The sequence below is a fragment of the Symphodus melops genome (genome assembly GCF_947650265.1).
Source record: "Symphodus melops genome assembly, chromosome: 1".
Taxonomy (NCBI): Eukaryota; Metazoa; Chordata; class Actinopteri; order Labriformes; family Labridae; genus Symphodus; species Symphodus melops.
Genome location: NC_136691.1, coordinates 31,068,431 through 31,088,166, shown reverse-complemented (window position 1 = coordinate 31,088,166; position 19,736 = coordinate 31,068,431). Strand labels below are relative to the sequence as shown.

Below are 19,736 nucleotides of genomic sequence, written 5' to 3'. Positions count from 1 at the left end.
TAATATTTGCTTGGTGTTTGACCACTGTGTCTTAGGTTTTATGAGAGTAAAACCTCTTTTGTTTTCTTTATTTGTGACGCTGCGTCCCGTGTGTTTCTCTGTGAACTCTCGCGTCATAACCGGGTAATAGACTCATTATCAGAAAGACTAGTGTGAACGCCGTCTGATACAAATTCGGCCACTGGCTTCTGGTAGTGAAGTTAACTATGCTCTGAGTTGTGCGTGAGTTCCAGGCTGAGATTGAGCTTTCGAGGTGCGCTCTGTTCTCTCTCCCTCTCTCTGGCTCTCTCCCTTTACGCACACACACACCTTTCGGTTTAATTATTAATGATATTGGTATTTAATTAATTTGAGACTGATATTTGTAATATTTTGGTTGTTCCCTGTTTACAGGGTGGTGCTCCGAGGTTTTATTAAACTCAGTTTAATAACAATTATTGATTTATATTAATAATTAAATAAACTTATTAAATTTAATTTGACAACTAAATTTTACATCATAAAACCCAACCTAACTGTTGGTCAGGTATTCACTCCTGAAAACCCCAACAACAGTATGTTAACTATGCCAATATGAAGGGAGCATACAGCTCTTCTTCCCTCCCACCCCTCGGGAAATCAGACCACAACCTCATCCACCTTGATACCACCTACAGACCCCTGGTGAAACAACAGGTGGCCAGAAAAAGGACAGTGAAGGTTTGGTCCAAAGACACAGAGGAGGCCCTGCAGACTGGGAAATGTTTCAGGAGGAACACAGTGATGACATTGAAGGACTCACTCACTGCATTACAGACTATATCCGGTTTTGTGAGGATACCATAGTCCCTACTAAAAAGGTTTGCTGCTTCTCCAATAACAAACCATGGATCAATAAAGATATCAAAGGGCTTCTTAACAGCAAGAAGAGGGCCTTCATGGCTGAAGACCAGGAGGAGCTCAGGGCTATCCAAAAGACTCTAAAGAAGAAGCTGAAGGAGGCTAAGAACAGCTACAAGGAGAAGATTGAGGCCAAGATGGGTCAGAACAATTCAAAGGACTTGTGGAATGGCATGAAGCAGATGACTGGTTGTAGCAAGCCTGCGTCCATAGCTGAAGGAGACCCAGTTTTTGCTGCTGAGTTGAACCTATTTTTTAATAGGTTTGACACAACCCCCATCCTGGTGTGCTCAGACGGTGGGTCTGGGTCCCCCCCCCCCCCCCATCAACAACCGAACTATCTTCATGACTAGCTGTAGCAGATGAGCAGCTCCTTCAGCCAACACCTCATCCCCCCCAGGAGCAAAACAGAATGCTTCAGAAGCTCCTTTGTTCCCACAGCCATCAGACTGTACAACAGCAGGAGCCCATCATGCCAGACCACGTTATTCATACCAGTATTATCTACGATTGACGTAAATATACAGTATATCCTGCTATCATATCGTTGCTACTGCTATTATACTAAAACATTTTCATCCATACTCTATACATTGCACTGTAGTATATAATATTACACTGTTATCATGCTGTTATTATATCATATCTATATTTATATTATATGATACTCTTGTACTTATGCTAGTATAGTAGTATATAACATTGATATACTGTTATCATTCTATTGCTATTAAATCGTATCCACATTTATATATTTATTCTTATTGTATTTTTATCTTTATATCTATACTCTATTCATCATTAAAAGCAGAGACGAGATCCCATGGTCCCCAAACCGGACCCCCTCTGGCACCTGGCTGCACTGAACAGAACCGGTGACAAAGGGCAGTCCTGCCGGAGGCCAACGTGCACCGGTAACAGGTCCAACTTATTGCCGGCAATGCGGACTAGACTCCTGCTCCAGTCATACAAGGACCAGATCCATACTCTCGGAGGACCCCCCAAAGGACGCTATGTGGGGACACCGTCAAACGCCTTCTACAGATCCACAAAGCACATGTGGACTGGTAGGGTGATCACCTGTGAACCCTTGAGCACCTGATGGAGAATGTTGGAACACACCCTCTGATCCCTCTTCTTGAAAAGAGGAACCACCACCCTGGTCTGCCAGTCCAGAGGCGTGTCAACCATGACAGCCCCTGCACCTCCAGAGACTTAAGATACTCAGGGCGAATCTCATCCACCCCCAGTGTCTTGCCACCGAGGAGCTTGCAAACCACCTCGGTGTCTTCGGCTTGGGTGGTGGACGAGTCTACCTCTGAGAACTCAGCCTCTCCTTCCTCAGTGGAAGGAATACTTCGAGGATCACGGTGGGATTGTGGAGATCCTCGATTCCTCATATTCCTTCCACCGCTCGACTACATCCCCAGTTCTCAATCTTTAATCTTTATTTGTATAGCGTCGTGTTTGGGCAGGCCATCCTCATCAACAGTCCCGAGGAACCTAAGAGAGCTCAGGAGGTCCCAGAAAAAGGAGAGGTTAGTAATCAATATAAAGATAGTTACAAGCAGTAATAAGATATGAAAGCAGAGAGAGATAAGAGATCCTGGTGCCAGTTCCCCTGGTAGTCTAGACCTATAGCAGCATAGCTATGAGCTGGTCTAGACCTAATCCAGCACTAACTATAAGATATATCAAAAAGAAAAGTTTTAAGTCTATTCTTAAAAGTACCTAGTGTGTCTGCCTCCCGGACCCCGATTGGTAGACAATTCCAAAGGAGCCTGATAACTGAAGACTCTACCTCCTGTAGTACATTTAGAGACTGTAGGTACCAGCAGGTCTGATAACTGAAGACTCTACCTCCTGTAGGACATTTAGAGACTGTAGGTACCAGCAGGTCTGATAACTGCAGACTCTACCTCCTGTAGTACATTTAGAGACTGTAGGTACCAGCAGGTCTGATAACTGCAGACTCTACCTCCTGTAGTACATTTAGAGACTGTAGGTACCAGCAGGCCTGCATTTTGGGAACGTAATGTTCTTGATGGATAGTACGGTACAATTAACTCTTTAAGATAGGATGGTGTCTGACCGTTTAGAGCTTTGTAGGATTTTAAATTCTATTCTAGATTTTATAGGGAGCCAATGGAGAGAAGCCAATACAGGAGTCATGTGGTCCCTTTTCCTAGTTCTCGTCAGAACATGAGCTGCAGCGTTTTGGACTAGCTGAAGGGTCTTTAGAGATTTACCATAGCAACCTGCTAAAATAGAATTACAGTAATCCAACCTGGAGGTAACGAATGCATGAACTAGTTTTTCAGCATGGTTTTGTGACAGGATCTGCCTGATCTTAGAGATATTACCAAGGTGAAAATAAGCTGTCCTTGAAATGTGTTTAATGTGGGAATCAAAGGACATATCCTGATCAAAGAGAACTCCAAAGTTCTCAACAGTGGTACTCGAGGACAGGCTGATACCATTAAGGCCCGTTATATCATCAGAAAAAGCCTCTCTGAGGTTCTTAGGTCCAATCACTATAACTTCAGTCTTGTCTGAGTTGAGCAGTAAGAAGTTTCTGGTCATCCAGGTCCTGATGTCCTTGAGGCAGGCTTCTAGTTTACGAAGCTGGTTGGTGTCATCTGGCTTCATTGCTATGTAGAGCTGAGTATCGTCTGCATAGCAATGAAAGTTTATGGAGTGTTTTCTCATAATACTACCAAGAGGAAGCATATATAATGTATATAGAATCGGACCAAGCACTGATCCTTGAGGCACTCCATGGCTAACTTTGGTGTACATAGGTGACTCATCATGAACATGCACAAACTGAGATCTGTCTGATAAATAGGATCTAAACCAACTTAAGGCAGTCCCTGTAACTCCAAGTCAGTATTCTAGTCTCTGTAACTCCAAGTCATTGTTCTAGTCTCTGTAACAGGATCTGATGGTCGATGGTGTCAAAAGCAGCACTAAGATCTAACAGGACGAGCACAGATAGAAGTCCCCTGTCTGAGGCTAACAGAAGATCATGTGTTACTCTAACTAGTCTCAGTGCTATGGTAAACTCTAAATCCAGACTGAAACTCCTCAAACAAGCTGTTGTTGTGGAGAAAATCATACAACTGATTAGCTACCACTTTCTCTAAGATCTTGGAGATAAAAGGAAGGTTAGATATAGGTCTATAGTTAGCTAGAGTTCCTGAATCAAGAGTAGGCTTTTTAAGGAGCGGTTTAATTACAGCTACTTTAAATGACTGGGGTACATAACCTGCCACTAAAGATATATTGATAATATTTAGTATGGAGCTGCCAACTAGGGGAAAGACTTCCTTAAACAGCTTGGTTGGGATTGGATCTAAAAGACAGGTTGACGGATTAGACGCAGAAATAATCGAGTTTAGTTCTGAGAGGTTAATTGGAAAAAACAGTCGAGGTTAGTATCAGAATTTGGAACCGTTTCTGCTGTATCTGAATTATAGGAGGAATCTGCACTAAGTAAAGGTAGTAAGTTGCTAATTTTGTCTCTGTTTAGAATTTTATCATTAAAAAAGCTGATGAAATCATTACTGCTAAGGGCTAAAGGAATAGATGGCTCAAATGAACTATGACTCTCTGTCAGCCTGGCTACAGTGCTGAAGAGGTATCTAGGATTGTTTTTATTTTCTTCAATAAGAGACGAGTAATAGGCAGTGCGGGCCTGCCGTAGAGCTTTCATATATCTATTATGACTATCTTGCCAAATGAAACGAGATTCTTTCGTTTTGGTGGAGCGTCACATTCTTTTAAATTTACGTGACATTAGTTTTAGAGTACGGGTTTCTAAGTTGTACCATGGAGCTGATCTCTGTCGTTTGATTGGCTTCTGTTTTAGGGGGGCGATTGAATCCAGAGTAACTCTAAGTGAATCCACCGCACTATCTACAAACTGATCCAGCTGAGAGGGACTAAAGGGATTATAGGACTTTTCAACTGGGTTACAGGATGGTACTGAAACAAAAGCAGCTGAAATAGCTTCCTTAAATTTAGCTACAGCATTATCATTTAAATTTCTAGAGAGCACTTTTTTATTAAGAGGAGTTAAGGTTGGTAAGAAGAAGTCAAAGGTTACTAGGAAATGATCTGAGATCAGAGGATTTTCCAGAAAAGTTATTAATTTTAATACCATAAGCTAAAACAAGATCCAGGGTGTGGTTAAATCGATGAGTAGGTTTATTTACACCCTGGGTTAAGCCAATAGAGTCCAATAGTGGCATGAAAGCCGTGCTAAGACTGTCATCAACAACATCCACATGGATATTGAAATCACCTACAACAATTATTCTATCACTGCTAAGAACTATGTTTGATAGAAATTGTGAATATGGGCCAGGAGGGCGGTAAACTATAACAATTAGAACTGGCTGAAAAGTTCTAGAGACTGGATGTGAAAGACTGAGTGCAAGACTTTCAAAAGAGGTATAATTCAGCTTTGGTCGAGGATTAATTATAAGACCAGAATTAAAAATAGCTGCTACTCCACCACCTCGACCAGTGTCTCGAGCTATATGAGTATTTAATTGACTGGGAGGGGTGGATTCATTTAAACTAACATATTCATCCTGAGAAAGCCAGGTTTCTGTTAAGCAAAGTAGATCAATATGATTCTCTGATATTAGAGCATTTACTAGGAGAGATTTAGATGCTAGGGATCTAATGTTTAGTCGGCCACATTTAATTGTCAGACTTGTTTGCAAAATCGCATTCGTAGTTTTGATTTTGATTAAGTCATTATGATTATGATTATGAAGTAGGGTTACAGCTATAAGAGGATCTAACTGAGTTACAGTTAGATTTACAGTCACAAGGACAGCTATAGTGGCAGGTAAACAGATCTAAAGGAAGCGCAGAGAATTGTGTAAGACTGCAGCTCTGCATCCTGGTCTGAACTCTGATGAGTTGTCAGGGTTTGGGACTAATAAACTCTGCTACGTTTCTAGATAATAGAGCTGCACCAACAAGAGTAGGATGGATGCCATCTCTAGCTAGCAGACCAGGCTTTCCCCAAAAGGACTGCCAGTTATCTATGAAGCCCACATCGTTTGCTGGACACCACCTCGATAGCCAGCGGTTGATTGAAGACATGCGGCTATACATGTCATCACTGGTCAAATTTGGGAGGGGCTCAGAGAAAACTACAGAGTAGTTTGAGGTCAGCAGCTCTCCAACTTCACTGTATACAGCAGTGGAGCAGCTCTCCAACTCCACTGTTGGTAAAGCACTGCTTCCCCATCCTGAGGTGATGGACGGTTTGCCAGAATATCCTCAAGGCCATCCAAAAGTAGTTCTCCATGGCCTCCCTGAACTCTTCCCAGGCCCGAGTTTTTGCATCCACTACAGCCCGGGCACGTCTAGCTGCAGCCCAGTTGTGTGTGTGTGTGTGTGTGTGTGTGTGTGTGTATATATATATGATAAAGAGTTATTTCACATGATTGTCACTTACCTCCTCAGTTCCAGAGACTGATACACACCGAGCATCCAAGTTGGTGTTTTGTTCCAGAGTTCCAGAGACATCAATAAAATCATACACGATAAACACGCAAGTGGTGGATAAAAAAGAAAATGTTTTTATGAACTTGGACTCACACTGACTTTGAATTCTTTATCTTAACTTGTTGTTTTATGTGTTTATGTGTTGTTGAACTCTTCATTCTGTTCTTCTGAAGGTTCATCAGTTCAAACATGGTGTCATTTCTCTGATAGCAGGATTACACAGTTGTTCATGTCGATGTAATGTTGCTGTTAAATCACCCCCATTCATGACCTGTCATTTTGTTGTCAAAACACCTTTAGTAAGCTGTCATTAATTATACTTGATTTTAAAGTTTTCTCTGTAGAGTTCAGCAGAGCTCTGAAGGTCAGAGTGATCTGTCCAACCAGCAGCATCAAGCAGACCTGAACTCTATATTTATGGTGTGTACAACACATTTTTAAAAGCAGCTACAGAAACAATGTTTTTTTATTTATATATTAAATATCCAGTGTCTCCTTCTGTTCCAGCTGCTGGAGGAGAACATCGTCACCTTTGTGAAGAACGAGCTGAAGAGAGTCCAGAGGGTTCTGAGTCCAGATTACCCAGAATGCTTAGAGAGTCAGAGTGAGGATGAAGAGCAGAGGAGAAGCTGTAAAGAGGCATTTTTGAAGATCACTCTCCACTTCCTGAGGAGAATGAAGCAGGAGGAGCTGGCTGACTGTCTGCAGAGCAGTAAGAACATCTGAACAGATTTCATATTTTAGAAAAAGGACAAAGAGGTTTAAAGTTCAAACTCAGATGGTCATGTGATCTGTATCAGGATCTGTTCATTCATTTCACTTCTTTCTTTATTCAGGAACTGTCACTGCAGATTGCAACTGTAAACTGAAATCTAACCTGAAGGAGAAGTTCCAGTGGGTGTTTGAGGGGATCGCTAAAGCAGGAAACCCAACCCTTCTGAACCAGATCTACACAGAGCTCTTCATCACAGAGGGAGGGACTGGAGAGGTCAACGAGGAACACGAGGTCAGACAGATTGAAACAGCATCCAGGAAATCAGACAGAGCAGAAACAACCATCAGACAAGAAGACATCTTTAAAGCCCCACCTGGAAGAGATGAACCAATCAGAAGAGTGATGACAAAGGGAGTGGCTGGCATCGGGAAAACAGTCTTAACACAGAAGTTCACTCTGGACTGGGCTGAAGACAAAGCCAACCAGGACATACACTTCACATTTCCATTCACTTTCAGAGAGCTGAATTTGCTGAAAGAGAAAAAGTTCAGCTTGGTGGAACTTGTTCATCACTTCTTTCCTGAAACTAAAGAAGCAGAAATCTGCAGATTTGAAGAGTTCCAGGTTGTGTTCATCTTTGACGGTCTGGATGAGTGTCGACTTCCTCTGGACTTTAAAAACAACCAGACCCTGACTGATGTCACAGAGTCCACCTCAGTGGATGTGCTGCTGACAAACCTCATCAGGGGGAAACTGCTTCCCTCTGCTCGCCTCTGGATAACCACACGACCTGCAGCAGCCAATCAGATCCCTCCTGAGTGTGTTGACATGGTGACAGAGGTCAGAGGGTTCACTGATCTACAGAAGGTTGAATACTTCAAGAGAAGATTCAGAGATGAGAAGCAGGCCAGCAGGATCATCTCCCACATCAAGACATCCCGAAGCCTCCACATCATGTGCCACATCCCAGTCTTCTGCTGGATCACTGCTACAGTTCTGGAGGATGTGCTGAAAACCAGAGCGGGAGGAGAGCTGCCCAAGACCCTGACTGAGATGTACATCCATTTCCTGGTGGTTCAGTCCAAACTGAAGAACATCAAGTATGATGGAGGAGCTGAGACAGATCCACACTGGAGTCCAGAGAGCAGGAAGATGATTGAGTCTCTGGGAAAACTGGCTTTTGAGCAGCTGCAGAAAGGAAACCTGATCTTCTATGAGTCAGACCTGACAGAGTGTGGCATCGATATCAGAGCAGCCTCAGTGTACTCAGGAGTGTTCACACAGATCTTTAAAGAGGAGAGAGGACTGTACCAGGGCACGGTGTTCTGCTTCATCCATCTGAGTGTTCAGGAGTTTCTGGCTGCTCTTCATGTCCACCTGACCTTCATCAAGTCTGGAGTCAATCTGATGTCAGAGAAACAAACAACATCCAGGTGGTCTAAAGTATTCAGAGAAAAACCTGACCCAACACTTTTATATCAGAGTGCTGTGGACCAGGCCTTACAGAGTCCAAATGGACACCTGGACTTGTTCCTCCGCTTCCTCCTCGGTCTTTCTCTAGAGATCAATCAGAATCACATACGAGATCTGCTGACACACACAGGAAGTGGCTCACAGACCAATCAGAGTCACATACGAGATCTGCTGATGCAGCTAGGAAGTGGCTCACAGACCAATCAGAAAACAGTCGAGTACATCAAGAAGAAGATCAGTGAGGATCTGTCTGCAGAGAAAAGCATCAATCTGTTCCACTGTCTGAACGAACTGAATGATCGTTCTCTAGTGGAGGAGATCCAACAGTCCCTGAGATCAGGACGTCTCTCCACAGATAAACTGTCTCCTGCTCAGTGGTCAGCTCTGGTCTTCATCTTACTGTTATCCAAAAAACCTCTGGATGTGTTTGACCTGAAGAAATACTCTGCTTCAGAGGAGGCTCTTCTGAGGCTGCTGCCTGTGATCAAAGCTTCAAACAAAGCTCTGTACGTGCTCACATAACTATCCAGGTTAAATGTAGTTCTCTTTATTCAGAAATAACAACTATGGTTTGTAATGCTTTGTGTTCTTTTGAATCCTCTTCAGGCTGAGTGGCTGTAACCTCTCAGAGAGAAGCTGTGAAGCTCTGTCCTCAGTCCTCAGCTCCCAGTCCTCTAGTCTGAGAGAGCTGGACCTGAGCAACAACAACCTGCAGGATTCAGGAGTGAAGCTGCTGTCTGCTGGACTGAAGAGTCCTCTCTGTAGACTGGACACTCTCAGGTTAGTGTACAGCTGATGACTGCTTTAAAGTTTTACTATATCTTACTACATTAAAGCTCTGAGCTCGTTCTATAGCTCCCATGTATTTTAAAAGAAGGGGGTATTGCTCTGATTGCTCTGTTTATGTGGGTGTGCGTGCGTTTGTGTGTGTGTAGTCTGTCAGGTTGTCTGATTACAGAAGAAGGTTGTGCTTCTCTGGCCTCAGCTCTAAGCTCCTCCCCCCTGAGAGAGCTGGACCTGAGCTACAATCATCCAGGAGAACTAGGAGAGAAGCTGCTGTCTGCTGGACTGGAAGATCCACACTGCAGACTGGAGACGCTGAGGTACAGACAGACCCCGGTAGTCTAGACCTATAGCAGCATAATTCTGAGCTGGTCTATACCTGATCCAGCCCTAACTATAAGATTTATCAAAAAGAAAAGGTATTTTTTGGGTTAGGGCTCATCAAGCTTTTTTTTTCAAGCCCCTTTTTATCCCAGCTCCCACAACCCACTCCTGTAGACAGGCAGAAAGAGAAAAAAACAAACAAACAAACAACAACAAAGAAAGAAAGAAAGACATTACATGTGGCTTCCAAGGACAGTGAGTGGTAGTATACATAACTGACCTAAAGGGCAAAAACCTCACATTTGTTCAAGCAGAAAAGTAATAAAAGGCTAACATATCCTGCTGAAATTATCATTAGGACGTCGTAAAGCCAATCTAATCTTTTCAAGTTTCAGAAGTTGTAATGTATTTCTAACCCAGTATTTGTAGGAGGGCGGGGAGGCCTGTTTCCAATTAAGTAAAATTATTCTCTTCGCCAAGAGGGTAACAAAAGCAATGCAATCGAACTGTGTCCTCGGAAGATGATCACCTTCACGCTGAATCCCGAATATGGCCGATTGCGGATTTAGGTTTATTGGTTTTTTAAATATCTTGGATAGAGCATCGAATATAGAAGACCAATAACCCGAAAGCATCGGACAGGACCAGAATGTATGGGCTAAAGTTGCAGGTGAGAAACTACTGCACGAAATCTATTGCACGAGTCATCCAGTGCTGGATACATCCTTTCAAGTCTGGCTTTGGACAAGTGAAATCTGTGTACAACTTTGAATTGAATTAGGCCGTGCCTGGCACAAATGGACGAGGAGTGTATCCTTGAAAAAATGTCTGCCCATTCAGTATCTGTAATTTGTAAATTCAGATCAGCCTGCCATGCAGCTCTCAATGTATCAAGAGATGCCAACTGTAAAGAGGAGAGTTTCATATATATGGCGGATATTATGCCTTTGTTAGATGGAGCTGTTGGAAAAAGAGTATTTATAGGTTGCTGTTCAGGGAGCGCAGGATATGAAGGCGTGTGGTTGCGAATCCAATCCTGGACCTGCAGAAATCTAAAAAAATGTGATTTCTTTAAATCAAATTTCACTCGAAGCTGGTCAAATGAAGCAAGAGTATCTGCTATATACAGATCTTTAAATGAGATAATACCTTTCTCTCGCCAGGCTAAGAAAGAGTTATGATCGAGTGAGGGGGGAAATGGATGGTTTGCCACAATTGGAGCACAAAGAGAGCCAGCCTGCCAGCCGAAGTGCTTACGCACTTGAGCCCATCTGCGCAGAGAATGATAGACTAAAGGGGCAGTAGATGCACGACGTGACGTGATAGACATTGCTGAATATAACAAAGAAAAAGAAAAGTTTTAAGTCTATTCTTAAAATCAATCAATCAATCAATCAAATTTTATTTGTAGAGCACCTTCCAGTACCAAATGGTGCACAAGGTGCTTTCCAGGGTAAAAACAAGAACAAAAGCAATTCTACTAAAACATAATTAAAACACAACAGTAAAATTAAAATTAAAATGCAACAGTCCAATTAGTGGCTATGTTTGAAATGTTAGCCTGAATAAATGGGTTTTTAACGCTGACCTAAAAGTTGTGAGCTCGGTGGCAGATTGGATGTGAGCTGGGAGAGCGTTCCACAGTTTAGGGCCTAAAACAGCAACCCCCCCTTGGATGACCAAGGTGGTGAGATCTGCAGAGCTCAGATTCCTGACTGGGTTATAGAGGGTTAAAAGTTCACTGAGGTGGCCGGGGCTTTAAAGACAAATAAAAGGACTTTGAAGTCCACCCTGTACCACACCGGGAGCCAGTGAAGGGAACAGAGGACTGGAGTCATGTGTGAGTGTTTGGAGGTGCCTGAGAGGAGGCGTGCTGCTGCATTCTGTACCAGTTGGAGCTTTTGGAGGAGAGAGTGGTTGAGTCCAGCGTAAAAGGCATTGCAGTAGTCTAACCGCGAGCTGATGAAGGCGTGAATGGCCTTTTCGAGGTCAGCTCGGGACAAGAATGGTTTGACCTTCGCAAGGAGTCTTAGTGGAAAAAACTCACCTTTACCACTGCACATATTTGTTTGTCATATTTCAGTCTATTCAATCTTTATTTATCAATCAATCTTTATTTATATAGCGTCAATTCATAAGCGTTATCTCGAGACACTTTACAAAAGCAGGTAAAGGACCTTACCGTTTGTCTGTTAACATTAACGAAAGAGCAGGTAACGAGACCATGCTCATTGTTATGTTTACAAAAAGCAGGTAAAGGACCTTATTTATGGCTATATTACAAGAGCTCAGCTGAATCCGTCATCCGTCAACAGCCATCTGCTAAACTGGGCTGGCCTTGAAAATGTGATGGGGGAGATGGGACAAGATGCAGAAAGAAGGATAGGATAGGATAGGATAGGTTTGGGGGCGGGGGGTCTGGGAAGGCCATCCTGGGGGGGGGGGCGGGGGGTTGTTTGGGCAGGCCATCCTCACCAACAGTCCCAAGGAACCTAAGAGAGCTCAGGAGCTCCCAGAAAAAACGAGAGGTTAGAATATAAAGATAGAGACAAGCAGTAATAAGATATGAAAGCTGGGAGAGAAAGAGGGAGAGAGAGATAAGAGATCCTGGTGCCAGGTCTATTGCCTAATATCACACCCAGGTTTCTCACAGAGCAAATTCAGGTGTTACAGGGTCAAAACAGGGTGAATTTTGTGGTGAGTCAGGGCTGAACAGAATATACTCAGTTTTCCCTTTATTTAAATGAAGGAAGTTCTGTGCAAGCCATTCTTTGATGTCCTGAAGACAGTTTTGAAGAGGTTCCAGTGCAGAACGGTTGCTCAGGATCACTGGAAGGTAGATCTGAAGGTCGTAGGCGTAGAAATGGAACTGGATATTATGTCTGGTGATGAGTTGTCCAAGTGGCAGCATGTACAGTGCAAACAGAATAGGTCCCAGAATGGAACCTTGGGGTACTCCAGTTGACAGAGGGGTTGGCGACAATGTAAGGTCATTCAGCATTACTGAAAAAGTCCTGTTTGTGAGATATGATGAGAACCATTTGAGCACCGCCCCCTGGAGACCGACAGTGTGTTGAAGTCGGGAGATGAGAATGGCATGATCCACGGTGTCAAATGCAGCAGTCAAGTCCAGTAGCACTACAACCACTGAGCTTTTTTTGTCCATAGCCACAAGAATGTCATTGTGGGAATAATACGGTGCGCCTTATAGGGCGGAAAATACGGTAATCCAATCTGAAGGTAACAAATGCATGAACTAGTTTTTCAGCATCATTTTGCGATCTGCCTGATCTTAGAGATATTACCAAGGTGAAAATAAGATGATGAACTCTGCTTCTTGTCTGATGGTGATTTAAATGAAGGTGGATGAAGTAGATTCTGATCTGGTTTCTTCCTCCAGATTGGATCATGGTGGACTGCACAGACTGGATCCTGGTCTGAGGAAGTGTGAGTGTGTTTTCATTTCTCTTCATCAGAACAAAGCAGCACATGTTGGATGATGGAAGTAACACAAAGTGATGATAAAAGTGAAGGTGATGAAGAGAGTTGAAATATTACAAAATAAAGGTGTAAACTGAAATAAAAGTGATAATCCAGGGATTAGAATAACTGTAGAGATTACAAATGTAGGATTTACAACATGCACTTTTTGTGCACATTTTTGGTTTTGATGTTGTCTGCTGGGCAGCTGCTCATGGTTGAGCTCAAGTAACAATAAGTGTGTGCTGTAAACCATACAATTCTATTGGTTGTGATTGATGGTGATTATCTTAGCACTTGATTATCACTTTGAATTTCACTTTACAATCGTTTCAACACTTCAGATAGAGATAGACACACAAACATTTGGAATGCTTCATATTTCACATCACAAGTTTTCATCTCCTCCTTTCTTCCCATCACTTTCCATGACTTCCACCCTCGAGGCTCCTTTCCTTCAATGAGAACAGAAACAGTTTGCATTGACAATGATCAATGGTGAATGGCAGACAATGAGAATGATTACATTGAGTTATTTCCATCAAATCATGTGGATCAAATCCACCTGAACCTCATGAAAGGGGGTTTCTTTTTGTTGACATGACTCATCACTTTTGAACTCATGTCAAAAGATACATTTCAGTCTAAATGGAGTTTCTGTTTTTGTATTTTTAAGTGTGTTCCATACAGACACTGCTAGCCTGCTGACACAACAGTGCTGGACCAATTCAGAGTATTTGGTCGCTTTGATCCTAGCCATCTTCCTGTGAGTTCAATCAGTATGAACCTTTCCCTCCCTCCGGGCTATAGGACCACATCAGGTATCAGGGATATTTGGATGCATTCAGCGAAGTGAAGCTTTTTTCCAAGGTCCACGCTCATCTGCCATTCTTTGGCCATCTGCAGGAGGCTCTTCCTGGTCTTCTTGGAGGAGGCTGGCTTCTCACCCTCCCTCATGAACTTTATTAATGCCATGGTTATTGCTCTCTTATGAGTTTGGTGTTTCCTTTTTCCTCTCCCAGTCTAAGATCTCGGCATGACCCTGAGGACCTTGTTGTGGCCACGTGTATCCTCCCTGGTTTGGTGCAGTCTTGCACCCAGCCTGTATGTGTGCCAGTGTTCCTCTCTCCTTCCACATAACTTGCACAGTGGGTCCTCCCTCATTCCCCATCTGTGCAGGTTTGTTGGAGTTGGAAGGGTGTCATACACTGATCGAAGCAGGAAAGAGATGTAGAAGGGCTCCAGTCTCTAGAGTTCAGGCCATGTCACCGTCCATTTGGGCCGATTCCACCTCGTCCAGCCTCTTTGCAATCTGAACTCCAGGTCTCGGACCTGATCTTGTACCAAGTCTATTCTTTGCCTTGGGTCAGTTTCTCCACAGAGTCAGCAGCCTATTTGCGTCCAAATCTTATGGTGATGCCAGCGCTTCTGGTCTTATCATCGCTAGAGTCTCTGAACACCATCACCACCCAGCACTTTGCCACCTTGTACTCCTCGACCACTGATGATGGAGGAAGCTGTAACTGCCCAGATCTGATGTAAAGCCCTTTTTTCAGCTCCTGTTACTGGGTTGTGAAATGGGCAGCCTTGAACCTTAAGCTGAAGCCATCAAAATAACCAGGGATCATACTCCTGATGTGATCGGGGATAGTAATGGTCCATCGCAGTGTTGATGAGGTCATGAGGGATTGACTCATATGCATTGACCAAGTCAAGCCAGACAACCGTTTGGTTGCCTTTACTTACTTTTGCCTCTCTCATCAGCTGGTTGAGGACCTGTGTGTTATAAGCAACCAGATTAACGTGGTATACCTCCCCTCTAAATCATTGTGTCGATTAAGTTGTTTTTCCAACATTTAGGTAGTCATTCATTTAGCCAGGACAGTGAAAACGATCTTCCCTTCAACACTGATGTTGGCAAAATCTATCTCCTTTGGGACTGTTGCATGTCCTGAATAACTTTACCTTTAGCGAAAAGAAGTTCATTGCCCACTAGTCTACTGTTATCTAGAACTATGAGCGGGCTCGCTCCCTACCAGCTGCTCATCTACTATGTCTTAGTACTAGAGCTATGGAAAGTTACTCCTCTAGCACCCAGTCAAGAAGGTTTATAAAACCTAAAGACTTATAAAACCACATGGTCCTGGGATTAAATACCTAACATTAATTTCTAGAATAGTTAGATTTAAGTATAGCCCTTAAATTAGGACCCTGTTAGCCCCTGGAGGTTTGGGGGCCCTAGAGAGGGATTTACTGCAACCCTCCTCACTCGGATGCCAGGTGTGTATCATTTGTAAAGTCAAAGTTAGTATGTAAAAGTTTAGGCACCCCTGTAAATTTTCCTTTTATAAGTCATTGGTTGTTTTGATAAGAAATGTCAGTTAAATATATCATATAGGAGACAAACTCAGTGATATTTGAGAAGTGAAATCAAGTGTATATGGTTTACTGAAAGTGTGCAATAATTATGTAAACAAAATTAGGCATGTGCATAAATGTAAACACCCCAAAAGAAAAATTAAATTAAATATTTTGTGCATCCTCCTTTTACAGAAAAATCTCTAAATGCTTTCAATTAGAGTCTGGATTCTTGTGGAAGGTATTTTAGACCATTATTCTTTACAAAACATCTCCAGTTCAGTCAGGTTTGATGGTTTCTAAGCATGGACAGCCGTTTTAAATCACACCAGAAATTTTCAATGATATTCAGGTCTGGGGACTGAGATGGCCATTCCAGACCATTTTATTTCTTTGCATGAATGCCTGAGTCGATTTCAAGCAATGTTTAGGGTTGGTGTCTTATTTAAAGATCCAGCCCTGGCGCAACTTCTACTTTGTCCCTGATTCCTGGATATTGTTCTCAAGAATCTGCTAATATTGAGTGGAATCCCTCAACTTCAACAAGATGCCCAGTCCCTACACTGACCACACAGACCCACAGCATGATGGAACTGCCACCAAATTTTACTGTAGGTAGCAAGTGTTTTTCTTGCTGTGTTCTTTTTCCGCCATGAATAACATCCCTTGGTTTGCCCAAATTATGATATTTTAGTTTCATCAGTCCACAGCACCTTATTCCAAAATGAAGTTGGCTTGTTCAAATGTGCTTTAGCACACCTCAAGTGTGTTTGTGGTGGTTTAAGAGAAAAGGCTTTTTCTGCATTACTTACTTCCATACAGCATCTCCTTGTGTAATGTGCGCTGCTGAATAGTTGAACGATGCACAATGATACCATCTGCAGCAAGATGATGTTGCAGGTCTGTGGAGCTGGTCTGTTGGGTGACTGTTCTCACCATCCTTCGCCTGTGCTTATCTGAGATTTTTCTAGGTCTGCCACTTAGGGCCTTAACTAGACCTGTGCCTGTGCTCTTCCAATTCCTCACAATGTTTCTCACACAAACTGAGAGCTTAAATTTTTTAAGTAGTTTTCTGTATCCTTCTCCAAACCATGATGTTGAGCAATCATTGTTTCAGGTAATTTGACTATTCAGAGAACATGCAAAGAGGAGAAACACTTAAATACCCTTTCTCGTGATTAGTTTAACTTGTGTATGGAGCTGAAGGCTCACTGAGGCTACCAAACCAATTTTGAGTTCCAATAATTAATGCTAAAGGTATTGAAATCAATGAAATGTCAAGGGTGCCTAAATTTATGCACATGCCTAATTTTGTTTACATAATTTACCGCCCTCCTGGCCCATATTCAGAATTTCTATCTGAATTTGCAGAATTTCTATCAAACATAGTTCTTAGCAGTGATAGAATAATTGTTGTAGGTGATTTCAATATCCATGTGGATGTTGTTAATGACAGTCTTAGCACGGCTTTCATGTCACTATTGGACTTGAATAGACTTCAAACTTTTCTTTGTGATAAATCTTATAGTTAGGGCTGGCTTAGGACCAGCTCATAGTTATGCTGCTATAGGCCTAGACTACCAGGGGAACTGGAACCAGGATCTCTTATCTCTCTCTCCCTCTTTCTCTCCCAGCTTTCATATCTTATTACTGCTTGTCACTATCTTTATATTCTAACCTCTCCTTTTTCTGGGAGCTCCTGAGCTCTCTTAGGTTCCTTGGGACTGTTGGTGAGGATGGCCTTTACCTGCTTTTTGTAAACATAACAATGAGCATGGTCTTGTTACCTGCTCTTTTGTTAATGTTAACAGACAAACTGTAAGGTCATTTACCTGCTTTTGTAAAGTGTCTTGAGATAGTGCCTGTTATGAATTGACGCTATATAAATAAAGATTGATTGATTGATTGATTGATTATTACTTTCAGTAAATAATATACACTTTATTTCACTTCTCAAATATCACTGTGTTTGTCTCCTATATGATATATTTAACTGACATTTCTTATCAAAACAACCAATGACTTATAAAAGAAAAATCGTGAAATTTACAGGTGTGGCCAAACTTTTGCATACCACTGTATGTGTGCCGTGGTGTGGCTGCTTATACTTACATCCCGAGGTTTAGTGTGTAGACACTTGGGGTTTTTTAAAGATTCGGTCTCAGAGAACCAAAAAGCAAATTTTAAGAATCAGAATAGCATGAAGCCTTTAGCAAGAATCAACTTTTCACAGCCCTTTTATAGCCAAACTGGGTCTTCGTCCAGAGCTTTGAAAAATGTCAACAATGCAGCTGCATCCGCATCAGAACTCTCAAAATTACTGCAGTTGCATTGCTTTCAGAATTTGCAGAGGCATTATACACTCACACAAGTTCTTATGTGGTTTTTGCTCAAGATATGGTGATCTCTCCTTGACCTTCCAGCTATGAAGCTGCCATGCAGTTAGGCAGAGTGATACGATTACCACCTTAACATAACACTGCAGGGTCACAGGCTTTATCACATTACGAGTTTATATAAAAAAATGCATGCATGATTGTACAAATAAAAAGCAATGAAAGCAGTTAGAAATATATGATATGACTTACTTCCTTCCTTGTGTCAAACTCCACTGGGGTCGCAATGCTGCCTATACATACTTAAAGCCTGGCCCCAGAGAGGGTCGTTGTGGCTCTCTTTGAGGAACTCCTTGTCAACTTTGGAGCAGCTCCGTTTCCCAGAACTTTCTTCATCCAACAGGGTTTTGTGAACCTGTATGGGACCTTTCTGAACTGAGCTCGCTTGAGTTCCTTCTTCCTCCTCAGAAGTCTTGACCTTTCAGCTCTTCAAAGTCCACACAGTTGACCTCAAAGTCTATTGGTTAGATCTTTTATGCCCCTTTTCTTCTCCACTTGCTCTTTTGAACTGCCTGTTGAGGGTCTGGATTTTTCTTCTCAGTAGGTGTCTGTAAAGTTCTTGATGAATGAACAGATGATAACCTGCAGCTGTGTTGTGTCTTTATTCTCCATCAGATGCCTGTGAGCTGAAACTGGACACAAACACAGTGAGCAGAGACCTGAAACTGTCTGACAACAACAGGAAGGTGATACGTGTGGAGGAGCATCAGCCATATCCTGATCATCCAGACAGATTTAACTTCTGGACTCAGCTGCTGTGTAGGACTGGTCTGACTGGTCGCTGTTACTGGGAGGTCGAGTGGATAGGAAAGGTTTCTGTATCAGTGAGTTACAGAGGAATCAGAAGAAAAGGAACCAGTGCTGAATGTTTGTTTGGAGATAATGATAAGTCCTGGAGTCTGATCTGCTCTGATGAAGGTTACTCTGTCAGGCACAACAACAGAGATACAAAGATCTCCTCCTCCTCCTCCTCGTCTGTCTCTCACAGAGTAGCGGTGTATGTGGACTGTCCTGCTGGCTCTCTGTCCTTTTACAGAGTCTCCTCTGACACACTGATCCACCTCCACACCTTCAACACCACATTCACTGAACCTCTCTATCCTGGGTTTAGGCTCTGGTTCTGGTCTCCTGGTTCTTCAGTGTCTCTGTGTGATGTGTCGGTCTGAGAAACACTGCTGACTGAAGATCAGCTGACTTTGTTCACTCTGTCCAGCTGGTCTGTTTCATGGTTGGTGGGCCTGGTAATGGGGGGTGGGGTGAGAATGGGAGTTAAATGTTCTAAAATGGACCTCCTTCTGTAATGTCTGTATTGTGCTGATCTCTCCAATTAAAAAAAAGCTTTAAAGACGCTCTTAATCCACACTCAGAAAACAGTCGGTTGATTAAACATACCTTCAATCAAGATCAAAGAAACGAATTAAAGATTTAAAAGTCTCTCCCTCTCTGACAAGTGTTGGGGAGAGTATATTATTAACTCGTAAACCTTGGATAGACAATCAACAGGACTAACTATTTGCTTCTCTTTGCCATACAACAAATCGCCCTCCGGGGACAAATGAAGTTAAAGTTGAGTTGAGTTGAAGCTGTAACCAAGAACTGACCTGACAAAAGATAATCATTTATATCTCCACTCAGGAACTCTGATTTCAACCACCATGTTCAAATCTTCATAAGAGAAACGCTTATGCATCTTTGAGTCCATATATTTGTAATTGTCACATTGAATTTATTGTAATGGGCTTTTTGTGCTGAAAATCTGATGTCTAATATAGACATCAGAAAAAGAAAACATGGTTCGG

General features: G+C 42.5%; 1 protein-coding gene across 1 annotated transcript in view; it reads left to right on the top strand.

The window, feature by feature from the left end:
• LOC306836590 (NLR family CARD domain-containing protein 3-like) overlaps nucleotides 1–19,164 on the top strand; it is a 67,324-nt gene extending 48,160 nt beyond the window's left edge. Inside the window, exons 3-7 of the mRNA XM_079363764.1 lie at nucleotides 7,245–9,102; nucleotides 9,203–9,376; nucleotides 9,532–9,699; nucleotides 13,104–13,150; nucleotides 18,553–19,164. Of these exons, the coding sequence (XP_079219890.1) occupies nucleotides 7,245–9,102; nucleotides 9,203–9,376; nucleotides 9,532–9,699; nucleotides 13,104–13,150; nucleotides 18,553–19,103 (2,798 nt within the window). The 3' untranslated portion in view covers nucleotides 19,104–19,164. The remainder of the gene's footprint in view (nucleotides 1–7,244; nucleotides 9,103–9,202; nucleotides 9,377–9,531; nucleotides 9,700–13,103; nucleotides 13,151–18,552) is intronic.
• The last annotated feature ends 572 nt before the right edge of the window (nucleotides 19,165–19,736 follow it).